Source organism: Denticeps clupeoides, chromosome 19 (assembly GCF_900700375.1).
Source record: "Denticeps clupeoides chromosome 19, fDenClu1.1, whole genome shotgun sequence".
In the NCBI taxonomy this organism is placed as follows: Eukaryota; Metazoa; Chordata; class Actinopteri; order Clupeiformes; family Denticipitidae; genus Denticeps; species Denticeps clupeoides.
The window spans coordinates 2,131,541-2,152,527 of NC_041725.1; the positions used below are offsets into that span (position 1 = coordinate 2,131,541).

The window sequence follows — 20,987 nt, forward strand, 5'->3', positions numbered from 1 at the left end:
GTTGTTATAGTTAATTGAATAAGACCAAGAACATACTGGCATACCCTTATTTCTGGACCATAGGTATGCTCTGCATCAAAAATATCCAAGTCCTTGGGAAACAAGTAGAACCTCACAGTGCAGTTGATGAACTCGTTTCCATGCTGCAAAGGCTTAGCGCTAATGCCTTAGAGCTGCAGAGTTGGAGCTAATGCCTTTGACCTGAGAGTAAAGTGCATTTGGCCTGAATTGGCTTGCACCGGCCCTGAACCCACCCTGCTCAGCACTTCCCCGGCAGTGTGTTAACACAGGGAATCAAGGGTAGCTGAGGTTGAATGAGGAACTTTGTGTTTGTGTGCCACCTGCAGCTGTCGGTTATGCTGGTCTGCACTGTTTGTGTGGGTTTGAACGAACAGAATCCTTTTCTGACCGGCAGAAGATGAAAGAAAGGCCAGCTGTGTGTGTATATGTAAGGAGAGTTGTTTTTGCTGAACTGAAGTAGAAACTGAAGTAGGTTATCATTAGAGCTACAGCATGGAAAGAGAGAGTAATAAAAGAATAGAAATAGAAATTCAAATTTAACCTTCTAGTTTAATTGATAAGTATAAAATCTTGCTGTTGATGAACTCTATACATGTTTGCATTGAGTGTTTGTGTGTTGCATTTAAATATCTTATGAACACATAATACTGTATGCATGGTTGTGCGCATGTGTGCATGTGTGTATGTGTGTGTGTTTCACCCACATTTTCCCACACAGTTTCCAGGGTGACCAACAGATATGTGGTAACACTAACCCCTATTCTGAACCCCTCTCCAGTGTGTGCACACACACACACACACACACACACACACAGCCCCTTCTTCACTGTGGCCCCAACAGGGACAGCAGGTCTCAACATTCCTCTCTTGTTTCTATGGCAACCCATATCAAAAGCATACTCAGCCTCTTTAACCCTTCAGTGACCTTTGGCTGAAAAAACATATATATCTAAATCCTACCCCAAAATTCTATGTTTGCAAAAAAGCATTTCTGAACACCTCTAAGATGGAAACACAAGGCACATAGACAATCAACATGCATACCTAAAAGTGGTCATCTCTGTACCAATGGCAAATTCAAAAGAAACATGTTTGACAGATTAATTAATTGGAATACAATTAGAGATGATGATGTGGAATGTCTTTATTTTCCTTGCTGCAATCCACGATCCAATGAACAATGTGTAAACAACACAGCTTCTCTCTTATTTACATTGATCCACCATGGTTGTTCCTCTTTAAATGTCAGTAATAGCTGACACTTTTATTTAGCAAGTGTACAATATGTGTGCATGTGTGTGTGTGTGTGTATATATGTACATATATATATATGGAGAGACGGTGAAGGTGTAGTGGTGGTCTGGGTACTTTCAGAATGCACATGTCAGGTCAGGTTCCTGTTCAGCATCATATTCCCACACAAACACACAGAGATACACATATCATGCCTGCTCTCGTTTTTATCGCATGAACACACACAAACACACACTGCGGCGCTGATAGACTGATAGAGCTGAACACACACAGTATCACAGCGAGACTGCAGATAATCAGTTGGAGTGTGTGTGAGAGCTGAAAAAGGGTTCATGGTTTGTAAAATGACAGAAGCTGTGTGTGTGTCGTGTGTGTGTGTGTGTGTGTGTGACTCTGGATGATGCAATGATGTAAAGCAGAAACACCAAACACTGAGATTCATTAGCAAGTCTGATGACATCACTGTTTTACAGCTGACCTATAAACACACGCACGCACACAAAATCTATTTTATTACATAACACACAGTGTTTATACTCAAACATATGGCAGTTGGGTCAGGGGTAGGGGTGTTATTTACACAAAAAGTTTAATGGAAGAATAACAAAAGGAAGTTAAAGTACAGAGAAATGGAAGACGGAATGAGGGTGGACAGAGAAAAGTGTGTGTGTGTGTGTGTGTGAAGCTCTGTGATCTGTGAGAATTTTTGGAGACTGACCCCATTTTTCTACGTGATGAGTGCATGCAGGAGTCGTGTTGGATACGGGCGGAGGGGTGTGCAGGGGTCATTAGCTCCCCCGCGGTATTCTCTCTGGGGTCATTACCTCCACTCACAGCATTGGACACAGCAGAGTGACAACCTATGAGATCAAAGCACCCACCCATTCAGACCTCCACACCAGAGATAAGCAGTGACAAATAGAGATCTGAAATGTGCACAATATATTATGCTACAGTCATCTGTAGTTTTAAACACAGTTTTCAATAGGTCATGAGTGGATGTGTTTTAATTGCAACCCACACTCATTTATGGTCCAGCAATCCCTCTTGAGTATTATTGCTTCAATGTCTGTTTAATGCACCTTTGATTAGGTTTGTAGATGCATTTCATGTTATTTTAAGTTGGAGTGGTGATGGCATACAGTTGGAATGGAGTTTACCTTATTTTACCTTACATGTGTTAGCCTTTAGAAGAGTGCTTTGGGGTCTAAAAGGTAAGTCCAGCGGTGAAATGATGGTAGACGGGCAGTAGATTCAGCTTTAACAGGCTATAGTACTGGCTTTTACCTGTTCTGAGACAGCAGTACCAGTACAGAAAATATAGCACCCAATAGACACACACTCACACAGACGTACACATACACACAGTGGCGGTTGGGAGGTGATCTCATGGGGGTGGAATGATTATCCCTGCCTGTGTTCATCCTGATAAATGGGTGGATTAAGGGGCCGTAGCACAGGCTGAATGAAGATTTTCACTCCATCTGCGTGTGTGTGAGCAAGATAGATAGTTTGGATTTGTAAATGTGTGTGTGATGCTCTGATTTGGAAAAGATGAGAATATGGACCTTCAGCTGTTATGATACAACATGATTCCAACTCAGACGTTCTCTTCAGCCCCCAGGGCATTATAAATGTGCATACTTTCCTGAAACCAGTGATCGCAGTCTTCATGCTAACTTTTGTTTCAAACATACACACACATACACTACTTTGTCTTAATTGTTTGCAAGAGTAAAATATATCAAAAGGCAGACAGAGAGCTGGAGAAGCAGAGTACGGATATTTAAGGGAACATATGGAATACTTTATGATCAGTCTATCCTGGTGGAAGTGTGCACTGTGGAATGTTCTTGTAAAGTGAATAACAGTCTTTACTGGAAGAGGGGTCTCTCTCGCTCGCTCTCTCGCTCACACACACACAAAACTGAACAGTCAAACGCAAGTAATATTGCATGTGCAAAATAATGTTATGCACTTTATGTTTCAGAGACAAATGCATGGGCATTCAGGACCTTCTTTATATTTGAAAATTTGTGTGTGTGTGTGCAGGATAAATAAATACATTGGTCGTGAGTTGTTCATCATGTCCAGAGAGGGTCTTAGTATGAGGGATGTCATCTGTAGTGGCTGTTAGGCCCATTGAGACATACTGCTTGTTGTATTGGGCTGTAATAAAATTAATTGTGGTTGTTATAGTAATTTTATTCTCTCTCTCTCATGTGCTGGATCCCTTCAGCCTGAACAGTGCACAGTGCCACCTAGTGGTCGATAGGGCTTTACTGTAAATTCAATGTGAAATAGGGCTTACTTGAAAAAAATTACATTTACATTTATATTTACTGAGAGTGTCTAGACACAGGCACATTGTGGATACACAGCGAGTTCATTGGTCCATGTTGGAGTGGCAGAAATGTCGCTTCATTTGAAAACAACTCGAATGGTCACACAAAAACTGTTGACCTAGACAGAGAATAGGAAGACAGAGAATCAGACAAACAGAAGGCAGCAAAGTGAGAGAGAGACAGAGACAAATCACAGAAAACCAGACATTTACATTTACGGCATTTACCAGACGCCCTTATCCAGAGCGACTTACAATCAGTAGTTGCAGGGACAGTCCCCCCCTGGAGACACTCAGGGTTAAGTGTCTTGCTCAAGGACACAATGGTAGTAAGTGGGATGTTAGTAAGGCGTGTGTGTTACCTACTAGGCTAGACACAGTGAGAGAAAGAGAGAGAGAGAGAGAGAGAGAGATAGAGAGAGAGCACTAGATGTTTTATATATTTATTGATCTAAATCCTTTGACCTTAGACTAGTGAAGACTAGTGAACAAGCCCTGTACTTAGTACCAGGTTAAAAACAGTGCATATAGAGCCAGATGTGCGGCAAGACAGAGACAGGGACAGGAAAAATCCAACTGATCTAAGGGTGAGGGTTTGCCAGTCAGAGACCCCAGACATTGAGCTGCAAAAACATATTTATTTCTCCCCAAAAAAAATGCAGTGCTACAGTAAGCATAGTCTCTTAATCTCTTCTTTCTGAACACCTTGAGAAAATAAACACTCAGACCCTCCCAGTGCAAGAAAGACGAAGACAGTGACGTCACTGTGCGTGAGGTACGAGGCCAACAGTGTGACACATCATATATACACACCAACACCTGCTTTCTCTTCTTTACGTTGCTTCCATGTATAATCTTTCCTAATAAGGGCTCTTCAAGTTCAACTGAAAAACATTTTCTTCGGACATTTTGGTTTCAAACAAATAGCCAGAATGTGTGATGTAGTGCAAACTGCTGTTCCGCTTTTTACTCCCAGAACTCTACGTGTAAACATCGCCCCAGAACTGTTTCACACAGGATGAACATTCTGCAGAACTGCATTGTTCTCCACAGCTAACTGTAACATATGGAACACAGAAAGATAGAGTGAAGACATACTACAAATTACATTTCCTCTCCACGGTATCGCTTGTGTGTGTGTGTGTGTGTGTGTGTATGTGTGCAGCACCACATTAGAATAATTCCATATTCGTTTATTCACGACAACTTAATATAAACCTCTTGCATCTGAGGTTGTTCCTTTAGCCCCCCACCCCCTTTCCCTCAGTCATAAACATTCCAGTAAAAATCAAGAACAAATATATCATAAGTGCCACCCACATTAGCAAGCACTAATACGCATAGAACCGCATAGCGCATAGAACCACGCAGACAGTGGGAGAGGGGAAGATGGCTGCATCAGCACAACAAGTGAATTGATTCTGTGGTGTTAACTTTTATACTACGATGATGTAACCCACCCTTCTCCCACCCCCACAGATCTCTTTTAATAAAGGGTCTTTACATTTGCCATACTTCCTGGGCTATGGGAGCCCTCAAAACCTCCCAGTTCCTGTAAATGGCTGTGTCCATTCTGTATGTCTTTGTTGAACATTCTGAGCATCCTCCTAAGACATAGGCATTCTTTTTCTTCCTATGTAAGAGACAGAATTGACACCTTTTAAATCAAGCACCATGGAAGCAACCTACTTGAGGTTAACTGCATTGCCAGTGGGACAACCTGGGCTTTCTAGTGTTGTCACAATTGTGGGGTAGTAGCTAAAAAAGCCCATACACTTTCTTTTCAAACTGGCAGCACTTGGATTTCTATTTTATGGCAAGAAGGAAAGCAAATTATCATAAGTTTACAAATACGATGTTTCTGTAGGTAAAAGTGATTCTTCAATATCAGAACCATAAATTAAATCTAGCACCAATTTAGATATTCTTAATAATTTCAGGTTTTATTCAGAATCCTTTGTAGTGGCCATAAAGACATCAAGGTGCAACCACCTTTCCATAACTGAGAAAGCGTTGGGCAGAATGAATGCGGATCAATGAACCAAACAGAACCAGAGGTGAGAATAGTCATGAAGTGTTGAGGCCCGGCAAAGACAAAGCTAATGTCCAAATCCCCAGACCTGGAATAAAACAAATGATCTTTCCTCACCAAACTCAATGTACAGTACAAGGAACAGACAAGAACAGATAAATAAATAAATACAATTCTTTTGAGAAAAAATGCTGGAACATGTTTCTTTCAGCCACAATAAATAACATTTTAAAACATTTTCCTATTAAGAGAATAAATAACAGTATTTCCATCAGCATTTGTAACAGCATTTTTTCATGCAAACATTTTTATTCCGTCAAAAAATGAACCTGAGATTTAGTCCCCAGGCCACTCACTTTCAACTTTACTGTATATCAGTAATGAACCAGGTCCCCTGCTTCTACCCACAGGATTCCTTGTTAAAGTAAAAAAATATATATAATAATTTAATGTGATAGCAGACATATTTAGTTTCTTTATGCTTTGAATGTATGGTGATACTGGCAAAGAATTGCATTAATAACCACATGTCTTATACAACCTTTGACCCTGGCCCTTCCCTCCTCCTGCTCTCAGATTTGACATCCATTCTTAAGTCACAGTGAACCCTGGTCTCCAAGGCAACACGTCCAATTTGTCTACTGGCCAACAGCAAGTACGTATCAGTTAACGTTTACACTTCATTTACAGTGCCTATATGTAGGTGTATGTGTGTGTGTGTGTGTGTGTGGGAAGGGGGGGTGGTACAGTGTGCTAAAGTGTCATACAGATGAAGTGCCGCAGAGTTTGGTGAGTTCATTTCATCTCATTTGGAAAAGTGTCAACGCCCCTGAGCATTCTACATCACTCGTTTGCCTGTCATTTGCCAAGGTGAGTCCCTTGCCTACAAAAGTATAAAAACCTGGACACAGCAGTGTGTCAGTGGCTGGCGTGGGACACCACAGTTACAGGACCGGCCTGGAAAAACACACAGTAGGAATTTTTCTTCTTCGACAGGACTTTCTTTTGCTTAAAAGCTTCATGATCAATGCCAGCTTTCCACCACACCCTCATTAAACAATTTTTCATATTTAACTATGACTTGGCGTGCCTGAGAAATTGTCAGGGTACACACCAGATTGAAAAAAGAAAGACAATACAAGAGCTTTGCACATTAAACGACTACAGAAGGATCATCATACAGCTTTGGAGCAGAAAACCTAGTTGCATATACATCATATCTTACAATTTTGATTGAACTGGCAGGTAAAGGGTTGGAAGATATCAGAGCACTACTGCGCCCATGTTTTCAAAATCACACTCACAGCAGACATATGTAGTGGGAGGCTGGCATGAGAGAGGAGATCAGATGTGAATCACCAGAAAAATATTTTTGCCATGATCAACATCAACAACAACAAAAAGGATTATGGGAAATGTATTGGGATGTAGAGATTTTGGTCCCTCTGAACACTGACAACCAGCTGCAGGGAAGCCAGCCAATCATCATTCAATGAGACTGGCAAATTAGGTCAAGTCCAACGACCATGACCCATGTTCCACAACATGTTCTATTTTGACTACAGCTCCACACCCATTCAAACAAAATGTCCCACCATCTCCTCTTGCCTCAGCATCTTGCCTCGTTTTTTTTTTTTTTTTTTTTTGACGTCATTTGGTGCACTGTAAACAGGAAGTATGCTTTATACAGTATATGGCTCTTAATGACTCTGCTGCTGAGGCTGACTGAGACTGAGACCAGGTTGATCTGGATGCATTGGCCTGGCACAGGCAATGGAAAATCCAAAGCTTTATCACCCCTGTTGAAATGCCTCTATTTTAAGGTCCTTATACATACTTCACACTCATACTTCACATACAAACCAAAATTCCACTTTAAATTAAAATTTGCTATCTGTCACTGGTGCCTTTCGGGTGACCAGTGAACTCAATGTATCATAACGATTCATGTCTGTTTTCAGCATGAGGTTCATGCAGTGTGAGGTGAAAACAAGGTTTGCCCACAAAAAAGTAATACAGTAGATTAACTGAAACCATTGGTATCTGATTCATGAGGATGTTTAAGAAGACAAAATTGTCATATGAAGTATTTCATTTAGATTTTTTCGGACTGAATCTATCGAAATGCATTTAGGTAAAGTTTAGCCCACCAGCGTTTTTGCCCATCAAAGTTAGTGGGCTACTTCTTCAAAAACACAGACTTATGCCACCTAACAATTATGGCTTTTAGATGTGTTTATACCATTTATACCATTGATTGGTGTTGTTTTTGCTAATGGCACAGTGACCATGTACAGTCTATGCACTTTCTGTAAATTATGCTTGCATGTGGACATATTTAATTCCACATGTGAGGAGAAGTTAGAAAAGAAGACCTTTGACCTTGAATGAACTGTTCCTTAATAACCACCTGCACAGATGTATTCAAATATGCATGAAATATGCATCAAAGCCACGAGTGTTAGTCTCGCATGTAAACCTCATGTTGAAGCTCAAGCAGCACTCAACCCATGAGCCCTGCATGCCAGCTTCAGTCAGACCTACAACAGTTTTACAAAGGCTGGGGCAAAGCAGCTAAGTGCTACCTGAACGGGGAACAGCACCAGTAGTTTGGCCTTGGTTAGCTGATATGACTACGTGTTTGTGTGCACGTGTGTTTAAAGCAAGGGAAAGACCACCCTCTACCTCGCACAGAGACCACGGCAGCATCCAACAGCGACTTCCCAACCAACATCTGATGCAACATGCCAAAATATACTTCGTTGTTTAAAATAGTGCTTCTTCTTTTAAATCCACATATGAAAAAAATTATATTTAACATCCTTTCTCATATACAAAACATCTGTGCACTGACTGAAATAGGCTCAACATATTTCACCACAGAGATTTTTTTTCTTCACAAACAAGTGTCACTGCAATGTTTTTTTTTTTTTTAAATGACCCCCCACCAAAAAAAAAACATAATTTAATCTACAATTATCGCATAACCTCTATATTTTTCTTTGATTATAAAATATCTATTTTAGTGCTTAGCATATTTAATATTTAAGACAATAATTCCCATACAAAAATATTAAGTATAAACAACAATAAGAAACCAAGGAGATTGCCTTTAAACATATTTTGCTACAATGGTCCTGCCCCTTTCTACGCTTTTATTGGCTGCAGGACAGCTTTGGCCACACCCCTCAGTGAAGTGGGTATGTCCTGACATGGAATATCTCTCAGACTTGTGCAGGTGTGCGTTTGTTGCCATAATTGGGATTATGCCATGAAATCAGATCGCAGTGTCCCAGAAGACGGTAGTCTGGGTGGAGTAAGGGGGAGGCCCGTACTTCTTGCCCCCGTTTGACTTCTTCCAGCTGGGTAAGATGGGCATGCTCTCCTGCTTACAGAGGCCCTTGTCCAGAGGTCGGTGGCGGGCCTTAATCTCCATGCACAGCGTGCGCTTCTTCTCAATCATCTCCATCATGGTGCTGTCGCCGCAGGCCAAGCCAAATGGTGGGATCTGGAGGTGGAGTCGGGGGCAGATGATGTTGGTTCTCCTTCTGGTGTGTGTGTGCATATGTGTATGATGACTACATATTTATAAAATAACATTTATGAACACCAATGAGAAATTGTGTGGGAAAGATTTTTTTCCTTTGTGTCATTCACACACACTTGATTTCACCCATGTTCTACTGACAGTGTCACACACACACACACACACACACACACACACACACACACACACACACACACACACACACACAACATAAACGTGCACAGAAAAAGCAAACAGATTTAACAAGGTTTTATTCTCCACATTGGGGTTAGTGTCAGATTTAAATAAATCCATCTGGCTTTCAGAGGAGTTCAATTGGTTAGTATCAAATCTAGCCACTGAACTAGAGAGTGAGATGTGTGTGTGTGTGTGTGTGTGTGTGTAGGGTTTTATGGAAGTAATACATAAAGGCCACAGATTTAGACATGGGATTACAGGAGTGTATGTGTGTGTAGTTGAATCCTCTCCCCAGTTTCAGTGGTGTTTTCAGCAGAATGAGAAAAGGCTGTCTTTCAGCCAATACAAAACCATATGAAAAATAAAAACTTGTTCATATAGCGACATACATGGACAAAAGAGGCAAAGGACAGGTCATCAATAAGAAGACCACACACAAAGCATATGCAGCAACCAAGTATATACATACATCAAACGTCTTTTTTTGAACATTTATTTAGTATCTTATTCAGTAAGATATGTTTAGTATCTTAACATGGCAGCTGAAGTGTGGTATTAATAATAGGGGTTTACAGAAATATTAATATTTAACATACATTGACATCTGTAGATACACACTGATTATTTGATGATAATTAATATTTACATAAAAAGTGATTGTTTTTCGTTTCATAGTGGTTTTAAATCTCTTTGAATTCATATATTTTAGGGAGCCAGAGAAAAGAGTTAAAAGTGGACTGTCAAATACACCAAGTCGCAGTGTAATGCCATGAAGTACAAAATGTAGGTTACTTATGGTAAGTAAGTGGGTACGTTAGTATGAATGTTCCATTAACAACCATTGTTAATGTTTGTTCATGGAAATTACTGATGCAAGGAACTTTGAGGTTTTATATTAACATTATAAGAATTCATTGGAATATGAACCACAGTGAAGCTTTTTTATCTGTTTAAAATGTCTGATCAGATCACAGCTTTAGGGGTGGCCTAGTGAAAGCAGAGAAGGCAGATTTTGAGAATGGTTTCTCATTGATTTGCAAACCTGAATGCTTGTTAGTAAGTATGAGAAGGTTAGCATTACAATGAAGAGGTTAAAGGGTTATTTCCATTTTGAAGTGGCTGTTAAAAGATGTTTGATGTTTGTATATATGTGATTTACAGATACCCATAATCTGACATTCATTATATAGCCAAAAGAATGTGGACAACCCCTATACATTTTGAGTTGTATCATTGTAACAAGTGTACAGAACAGGATCAGCTCGGCATTAATCTTTTGAAGAAGGGCTAATCAACAAGCATTTATGGGTGTTGGGCTAGGTATACATGCTTTTGGCCATATTGCATATTACAGAAAAAATAGAACACAGAACCAGGTTCAAGCTGCCCTGATCAAAAAGAAAAGCCATTTTACCAAGAACAAATGAACAAGGAAACAAAAACACTACACACAAAGGCCAGAGGTTAACATGGTCACAAGTTCAAAGGTGAAAGGTCAGACACACACATATGAGCCTCCACTCGCACTTGTACTTAATCAGGCAGGCAGGGAGACGGTACCTGACTGGCGAGCGGGTCCAGGGACGCATGTCTCTGCGGGGTCCCTGCTGGCGAGGGGACTCCTGATGTGGAAGCAGAACGACCAAGCTTACAAACCACCTTCGGTTCTAAAGAACAGAGACAATATTATTATTTAAACAATATTCAGGGTTCGTCAGATGATCAGTCCGCAAATAAATCAATTTTGCTCTTTATTTTATATTGCAAAATGATCAGTTGCAATTCTAAGTTCTAATTTTATTTGGTAATCCATTTTCAGAACTGATTAAATTAAAACACATGAAAGGGGTGAAGTTTATCAGGCTCAGATCAAATTGTTTATTGTCACATCACTTGTCACTAATACATAGATACAGAATATGGATCCCCAAATTCAGGTGTAAAGAACTTGTTGCATCTTTCACAAAAAGACTCATGAATGTATTAAATCAAAAGGGCGCTTCTATTAAAGACTGAGTTCTGAATACTTAGGACCATGCGATATTTAAGTTTTTCTTTGTTAATAAATCTGCAAAAACGTCAACAAGTGAAAAATTTAAGGGGGTCTGAATACTTTCCGTACCCACTGTATTATAAGAACAGGTAGCATCTTATAATATAACAGTGTTGCTCAATGATGCAGTTCTGATGGTGGTGTTTATGTAACTTGGCCGCTTTGACCAGTCTGCAGCTGCAGCTGATCTCTGTGAGTTGTGTATTGTGGCACTTTTCTGTATGTTTTACCAGTTGGTGCTACAGTAGCTCTGATGTGGATTCATACTAGTCCAGCCTTCAGCCCTTCAATGATCCCTGAACACCAAGACACAGGCTAATCGGTTTCTATCCTTACCACTGTATACCTGGAACACCCTGTGAACATACTGTGTCTGAAATGACTAAATTAGAAACTTAATTTCTTCATCTGTCGTACCTGTTGTACCTTGCGGAAACTGTCACAGACACTGAGTAGCACTTTTTTCTACAATTAGCAGCACATCAACACTTGTATTTCAGCAAAGGTAAATAAGAGTTAGAATATGAACAATGTTCACTATTGTCACATAAAATATTCTCATCTCTTCCAAATATGCAGAAATAAATAGTTAAAAACATGAAAGGTCTGGCTTGCTAGTGTAGGTTGTCTTAATTATAATTTTAGACCAGCCTTTGTGTGAAGCTGTCATTTAAGTCACATCCATACTCATTTTAGTCTAGTCAAGTTTCAGTGGATTAGACCTTAAATTTAGTCCATTTGTTCCAGGTTTTTTTCGACACACTTTTTTTTTCTCTTTTCCACTTCATTGTAAAGAAAGTGCATCCAAAAGACGCTTCGCCATTCATCTCGCAATCATCTGCTAAACCATCACAAGTATCCTGAAATCTAATTAATGCTACAATTGCCTTTTGCGGAAGTGATGTCATCTGTGTGAACAGATGGGAGATACAAGAAACTGTAATAAAAAAATAAATAAAAATTCAATTAAATGATAGGAAATAATGTCTCGACTCGTTTTAGTAAACGAAAAATAAGAGACATTTATAGTATATAGTACTACATATATACTATATAAATATATAGCATGTATTTTGCTTTCTTTTTTTTTGCAATTTGCTTTATAGTATAGTTCTTATCTTGTAAACCATATTTAACCTCACTTTTATTCATCAAATATATTACATGATTTATTTTGCTATGATTATTGTCACATGACCAGCATTTACGTATCATGTTGTCTCATTATTAAACAAGATGGTAGAGATACAAATAAAAACAAAAGTGAGAGACCAAAATATAGGATGCACCAGATAATGCAGTTGTGCAACTGGCATGTCAGTGATTACATGAATAAAGTATCGGAATGATATTATTTAGCAGAACACACAATTAACAGAATTAAAACTATGTATTGTCCATTCATGTATTTCAGTACATCCCAAATCTATAATGTGAGGTCATATAGTAATATGCATGGTATGAAGTGTAAGATGGGACGTTGCAGGGCCATGACGTTTCTGCACCTTTGTTTTGCGTAGAGGTTCAACACCTCCGTTTTCCATATCTTTGTCAAATGGCAAGAGGTGTGAAATCCCAGCCACGGGTTTTTGCGATACCCTGCCCTGCCTTTGTCTGCCCCAGACGGGGCACTGGGGGCGGGACAAGACAGAAACAACAAACTCTGATTGGTCTGTGACAACTTCCTGTAGGTCAAATGTATAAAGGATGTTCACTTGTGGTAGCTGGGCTCTTCTTTTCATCTTCTTTTCCATTGGGAACTGGGCCTTCCAGCTCCTGAGTCTTCTCTCTACCCATTTTTCTACCCATCAGGTGATGTCTCTGAAGCTTGGTTCAGGCTTTTCTGTCTTTTTTCTATCTTTTCCTCCTGTCTTTCATTTTGGTTTTCTCTGTAACATTGGTACCTTTTTTACACACAATATTGACATGTAACTGCAATAATAATTTACTGGTATTAACAAATTAGAAACTTTTAACCTCCATTGTGCCATGCCTCTTTCTGCCAGGTAACATCAAGTTGAAGTTGTTTGAATACAGTGCTTTTGTGTGTAGAGAGTGTTTTTACTATTCTCTACGGTTTTACAGAAGTAATGTATGTATACATTCTTATACCTAAAGGTAGGTTCACATAGGACACAATATAAGTTAGAAATGCCAGTGGTCCAAAGTCTTTAAATACTCGATTTGTGATTGAAAGCCTAAACACATATATTTCAGGTGTCTTATTTAATTCATGAAAATGGTAAATGTAGGGGAGTTTATTTTTCACTCTGCTCACCTGATGCTCCTCCTCCCAGCATGGTGGTTGGACTGATGGAGGATCGCCCCATACGAACGGGTGTCGCTGTGGGTGTGGCTGATTGTCCTTGCTGGCTGTCCCACTCTGCGGGCGTGGACTGGGGAGAGTCGCGGCTAGAGGCAGAGTGGGCGCGCTCTTTGCGATCGCTGCTGTGACTGCGCCCCTTCTCACCTGCAGTGATGGAGGAAAAACAAATAAATACAAAGGAAATGGGTGTGTATTCATGGTGAGAAATTCATGTCTTCTGGACATGCGGACAAAATAGATAAAGACTGGTATGCTATATAAGAATATCTGGGATAAGAAGAACTAGTGTCTTAACCAGTCACTTTATTGTTAACCGTTGTTAAATAATTCCCAAAAATTTGAAGACATACAAACATCTAAAGGAAAGAGCACCCTACTTAAGAACATCGAATACTGGTTGATTTACACTCATAGTTTATCACCTAGAATAACAGATCTCCCTCTTTTCCTTAATTATAAATTTAGGGGTGTTTCTTTTCACTGATGTCACCATTTAAAAGTGCTAATTTGTGATAGTTCTCTCGGCTTTGATGTTTGGTTGTCACAGACACACACACACGTGCACACACACACACACACACACACACACTCACAGTATGTAGCAAAATTAATATCTCCGCTGGACAAACAGAACAGGGTCAGAAACATACACAATGAGAAGCAGTTCAGCTGAACGTCCACTGGGTGTCACAGTAGATCTGACATTGGCAGATTAGCCACTAATCTGGTCAGAACTCTGAAATCCACCAGTCACTAAACACAGTTCCATAAAAAAAAATCCTGCACAAATAGCATTTTCATGTGATGATTTAAAATGCCTGCAAGGTTTACACTTAATACAGATTTTTATTATAAATATAGACCTGAACCTGATTTTTAGGAATATTGGAGTGGGCTGTCTCTTCATTTATAGTACTCATTGAGTGAGATTACAATTGTATGTTCTGTTCTATTCATTTTAATTCATGGAACGTTCATATCATCAGCCAATGAGTTTATGCCAAATTAAAATCTTTTAATATTTTAATGAATATGCATATAATGTGATATATAGGGATATTAGATGGTGACTTCTGCTGAATTCTCAAGCTATTCTACCTCTGGCAGATGCTGGCAGCACTGCTCACATCACTTCATTAATGAAGGACCTAATTAAGCAACAAAACATTTCCTTTGAAATTCTGGTACTAACAGCTTGTGAGGAACCAAATCCCATTTTGCTGTTTTTCTCTCTTCTCTTTCAACACCTTCATCCTTCAGACCCCACTTTCCTCCATGTGTCTGGCTCTGTAACTCCTGCTCTGTCTTTGCAGGGCTACATTTCAGCACACATTCATCATGTCTTCAGCGCGCTCACACAGCATCAAGGAAATTGCTTTACTAACAGATGAAAGCTTTTCAATTATTTCTGCCCGCAAGTGTGTGTGTGTGTGTGTGTGAGAGAGAAAGAGAAAGAGAGAGAGAGAGGGTTCTCTATGTCGAAATGAGTACTCTACCAGTACTTTTTTTTTTTTTGCTCATTGCTCTTGTTCTGAATGTAAACCCAGCCACTGGGGATGCAAGTGACAGTGTGTTTCTTGGTGCTTGGTGTTTTTTGTAAAATGAGTGATGTGTCCTCTGCTTTTAACCATCACCCTTGGTGAGCAGTGGGCAGCCATGACAGGTGCACGGGGAGCAGTGTGTGGGGACGGTGCTTTGCTCAGTTGCACCATGGCGGCTCGGGAATCGAACCGGCAACCTTCCGATTACAGGTCCACTTCCTTAACCGCTTGGCCACCACTTCTTGTTTCTTGTTCCGGTGGTTTCTTATATAGCCCAAAATCACATACAGTATGTCTCAGTGGGCTTTGACAGGCCCTACAGTTGACACCCCCCACACTTGACCGTTCTGCACACGAAAAAAACTAGAAGAGAGAGGAAAAAAAAGAAAGGAAGAAACCTTGGGAAGGAGTGATACAGAGAGGGACCCCCTTCCAGGGTAGAGTGAGCCTGCAAATGGTGTCAGTGCAGGGATGGGGATGATATAATAATAAGTCCTACAGTTTTAGGGTTGGAGAAGTCCAGAATGTAGTCCAGTGTCATGGTCTAGATTACGTGTCCATAATGATGTTACTGGTCCATTTGAAGATCCCTGAAGCTGTAGTTGTAACGGTGGTGGTGGCTGTGGTGACCCTCTGGTTTGTTTCATGGTATGTCCTTGTAAAGCAGTTGTCAGGAACCAGGATTTATTTGCTGGTCTCTTCACTGGGGTCTGTCAGTAGTCTGGGCGCTTGATTCCGTGTCTCGGAGAAAAACAAACAGAAGCAGCGGCAGACGGTTGCACTGTACGACCGATACTGAAATATGTGGTAATAGTGGTATATTGGTGCTACAGTGGCCCGGTACCCTAACTAGGACAGCCTAACTGGTGAATTTAACTTTGTCTGTGTCTAACAGGGGGACTCTGTGATAAACTGGACTTTATAATTGACACCGCATCAAAATCAAGTGAAATGAGGGTCTAGGACTTTAGCAAAAAGCCAGAGAAAACAGATAGGTTTTGAGATTGGATTTAAACACTGAGACTGTGTCTGAATCCCGGACACTGACAGGCAAGCCGTTCCACAACTGCGGAGCTCTATAGGAGAAGGATCTGCTCCCAGCTGTGACCTTCTGCACCTTTGGTACCAGTAGTGACCCCGCACCCATTGATCGAAGGGGGCGTGGCAGTTCGTAAAGAACCAAAAGTTCACTCAGGTACTGTGGGGCGAGACCATTTAGAGCTTTATAGGTTAAAAGTAGGATTTTGTAGTCAATCCTAAATTTGATGGGTAACCAGTGCAGTGATTGTAAGACTGGGGTGATGTGGTCAAATTTCCTGGTTCTGGTTAGAATGGCTGCAGCATTCTGTACTAGCTGGAGTTTACTCATGCACCTACTAGAGCATCCAGACAGTAATGCATTGCAGTAATCTAACCTTGATGTAATAAATGCATGGACCAACTTTTCTGCATCATGCATTGAAATGATATTTCTTATTTTTGCAATATTTCTAAGGTGAAAGAATGCTATTCTAGTGACATTATCTTCGTGCAAACTGAATGAGAGACCTGCATCAGTGATGACGCCTAGATCCTTCACTTCAATACTCGGTGTGATAGAAAGGCTATCCAGTGTTATGATGTAGTCAGACAGCTTATGTCTGGCTGCTTGAGACCCAAGTACAAGAGCTTCTGTCTTGTCTGGGTTTAACAGGAGAAAGTTGGTGAGCATCCACTGTCTAATGTCCTTCAGACAATTATCTATTTTGTTCAGCTGCTGCCTCTGATCTGGCATTGCTAGTGCTACACTACACTATTCCCACTTCTCGTCTATGTCTACACTTTGCACACAAACTCCCACACACTCTGCTTGCAGCACACGTCTGCTGAGGCTCTATTTAAGAGCATTTAATTAGCTTCACACTAACGTCCATTATGGGTCTCCATAATCACCCTTGAGAGGACTCAAACATAGTCAAACACACAGGATGAGCAACAATCTGTGAGGCGGGGCTGTTTTTTTTTTTTTGTTGTTGTTAGTAATACAGTTTTTTTACATTTTTGAGACACTATCTGACAACAGATCAGAGCGTGCAGCCAATCAGAATAAAATGTCAAACACTTCAGACAGTTGCAGGAACACAGGAGGAATACAAATTCATGCACACATTCAAATAGCACATCTTCAACTGTTTTAAGCAAAGAAATCAGTCACCAAACCAACCTTATTTCAAATTAAACATTAGAAATATGAGCATACCATTTATACCGTATAACATTTTTAAATACAATATTTACATGTAACTGCAACAGTAATCTACTGGTGTTAAAAAATGAGAAAATGTTCATTCTTGTAAACTCTATTGTGCCATGCCTCTTTCATGCCAGGTAACATCAGATGAGTATTTTAATCAGTGCTTGCTTGAATCTGTTGGACACTATTAAATCATAGACCTGTTTAATATGTGCAGCACTTGTCATATAAGTGCTTTCTAAATGCTTGGATACCTGTGTCTGTGCATAGTCTTTTTCAATTGACAAGAATTTGAATGGTAGAGAAGTGGGAAGCTCTGTCCTACTGACCTTTACAATGACCTTTTGCAAGAGCAATTATTGACTCTGACTTATACTCTGCCTCATCAGGTAACCTGTCTCACAGTCTCTCACCAGATGCCATTCCTGCCAGCCTGGCATCTGCTTAGCCTGCTGATGCCACCTGTGACCGGCACAGAGGAACTGTGGCAGAATGTATGAAGGGGTGATGGAGTGTTATAACCAGGACCCCACATTTATGGAATTAACGAGATGAATGGACTACTCCCTTGCTCTTTACGCGCACTACAAGCTATGCATTGCACATTTGTGTTAGAATAATAATTGTATTAAATGTTGTTTTCCAGTCCGGCCAAATGCTGAACAATAATTCATTATGTTAATGTGATTTTGACCACAAATTCTGCTGCAGACTAATTTGGTAGTAGGGCAAAGGGTCAAGCAAAGACAAAAACAAAACAGTAACATGAGTTTAGATATGAGATTTCTGGATTATTATTTCCTCCATTTCAGTGACTGGTTTACTACTCTGGACTGAAACCGGACATTACAAAAGGAAATAAAACATTTCTACTTATTGCATGGGAATTCATAGAGCCAAACCGGTTTACCCCAGAGTAGCATTTCTGATGACACAGCTGCTGTGTGGCCTGCTGCGTTGCTGTAAAGAAGCCACACTGAGCTCAGTGGCTATGTGACATTACAGTGTTCTTTTTTCAGCATTTTTAGTTGCCATACGCATACCTCAATGAGCAGCTCACACACACACACACGCACACACACACACACACATACACACACACACTTACTGAATCACCTTGTGTAATGGAGTCTTGAACACCTGTCATGTATGTGTTCTTAAACACAATTCTCTTTTATATATTTGGATACTGAATATGAACAAATTTGGTTATTTTTTGGTATTTGCTTTTTTTTGGGGTGGTAGTAGCCTAGTGGGTAACACACTCGCCTGTGAACCAGAAGACCCAGGTTCAAACCCCACTTGCTACCATTGTGTCCCTGAGCAAGACACTAAACCCTGAGTGTCTCCAGGGGGGACTGTCCATGTAACTACTAATTGTAAGTTGCTTTGGATAAGGGCGTCTGATAAATGCTGAAAATGTAAATGTTTTGCATGGATTGATCCTCATAGTCATAATTCACACAATGAATGATGTCACTTTACAAAATACACAAATCCTTTGCAAATTTTCTCTACCACATGCACAACTCTGCATATGTGGAACAAACTTTAAATGCAAATTTACAAATTTTAACACTGTAAAGACTACAACCAGATTGAATGATTGCCAAATGTTGTGCATTTTGTTTGCAATCATACTGAAATAAATAGTTATTTTGATATTTGCCATTGAATTTGCCAGTAGAATAAAATTATCATCATCATTGATTACAATTTCAATAAAAAGACAGAAACCTAGAAGGTGGCGTTATTCAGGACAAAGGAAAACTAGAAATCTGACAGGACATACGCATTTAAGGGTCTTGCATCTTTTACATTCTAGAACAAACCTGAACACAGAACTGTTAGGTTTAGGGCTGCAACAACGAATCGATTAAATCGATAAAAATCGATTACTAAAAGAGTTGGCAACGAATTTCGTAATCGATTCGTTATGTCGCACGGCGCAGAGACGTTTGATTATTTAAAAAAAACTTTATTGAGCGCGGAGCGGAGTGATCACACTCGGTCTCTCTCGCGCACAGATACTAGCAGAGTTTGGCGCTTCATAGACAGCGCGGAGCAAAAAAAAAAAAAAACGAGCGGAGGTCGAGGACATATACATGGCGGAGGCAGAGAAATCTGCGCGAAAATATGCAAAAGCAACATGGCACGGCACGGGAGCACCACGGCAATGATCCTGCACCTGAAACGCGTGTTTGATGAGGAGGAAGGGAGTTCAGCAGCAGGGTAAGTCACTACAGAATCCTACTTTTGTTCCGTTTTGAAGTGAGGAACGTAATATCCCTGGTGCTGGTGTTTAACTCGCCGTAGAGGAGATGTAGGACGGGGACTTACAGCGCCACCTACAGGTGTGGAGGGGGGATGAAACAGCGTTCGGACTGTTCTCTGCGTCTCCGCGTGGACGACGGAGGGTGGTACTAGCCTAGTGGGTAACACACTCGCCTATTGTGTCCCTGAGCAAGACACTTAACCCTAAGTTGCTCCAGGGGGACTGTCCCTGTAACTACTGATTGTAAGTCGCTCTGGATAAGGGCGTCTGATAAATGCTGTAAATGTAAATGTGAATGTTTACCCGTCATCCAGCTTGACAAGCATGACAAGTTAGCGTTAGCTCATTAATAACAGTAGTAAAGCAGGGGTGCTATAGTTACTTTGCATTAAAAGACTAAAGACATGTTTTTATTCCCTAGCCTTTTTTGGACCATTCATTTTTCAATCTGTTGTCATGTATAGATACACTGCAAAAAAAGCTTTTCTTACCTAGTAATTTTGTCTCGTTTCCAGTCCAAATATGTAAAAAATCTTAAATCAAGATTACTAGACAAGAAAAATGGCATGAGAAAATTAAGTGTTGCTTAAAACTTCTGTTTGAGATTATATCTCATTAAGATTAGTTTTCTTACCCCATTGGCAGATAATTTTGCTTGTTTTAAACAAACAATCACTTAAATTTGAGATATTTTATCAGAAAACAAGACATCATTTCTTATGCTATGTCATGTGTCTAGTAAATGTATCTTGATTTAAGATTTTTTAGTGATTTGGACTGAAATCAGGACAAAACTACTATGTTAGAAAAGCATTTTTTTGCAGTGTGTGTGTGTGTGTGTGTGTGTGTGTGTGTGTGTGTTTGTGAGTTTGTGAGTGTGTGCGTCTTTGAGCGTGTGCATCTGCAGTGTAGTGTAAGTTCTGACATTCAAACAAATCCTGTTAAATTTTCTGATTTGTATTGTTCTTTATTTTTTTTATAAATTACTTATCGTTCTGGCAGCTCAGGTGGCACTTTATTAAAAAAAAAAAAAAACATACATGTGTATGTTTTTTGTGTTTGTCCATTTTTATTTTATTTTATTATTATTATAAAAGCTCAAGGAGCAACATGTTTGTGCACTTTCTAACGATTTTGGTTCTGTTTTTGAATAAAGGGTCGGAAATGAGTGCTTTTCTTGGTTT

The 20,987-nt window shown here is 40.0% G+C and overlaps 1 protein-coding gene across 1 annotated transcript in view; it reads right to left on the reverse strand.

Annotated features, from left to right (window-relative positions):
* Window positions 1-4,243: 4,243 nt before the first annotated feature.
* Window positions 4,244-20,987, reverse strand: part of nyap2a (neuronal tyrosine-phosphorylated phosphoinositide-3-kinase adaptor 2a) — a 35,230-nt gene continuing 18,486 nt past the window's right edge. The window contains exons 5-7 of the mRNA XM_028962145.1: window positions 13,707-13,898; window positions 10,936-11,042; window positions 4,244-9,159 (exon numbers count right to left, since the gene is read on the reverse strand). Of these exons, the coding sequence (XP_028817978.1) occupies window positions 8,929-9,159; window positions 10,936-11,042; window positions 13,707-13,898 (530 nt within the window). The 3' untranslated portion in view covers window positions 4,244-8,928. The remainder of the gene's footprint in view (window positions 9,160-10,935; window positions 11,043-13,706; window positions 13,899-20,987) is intronic.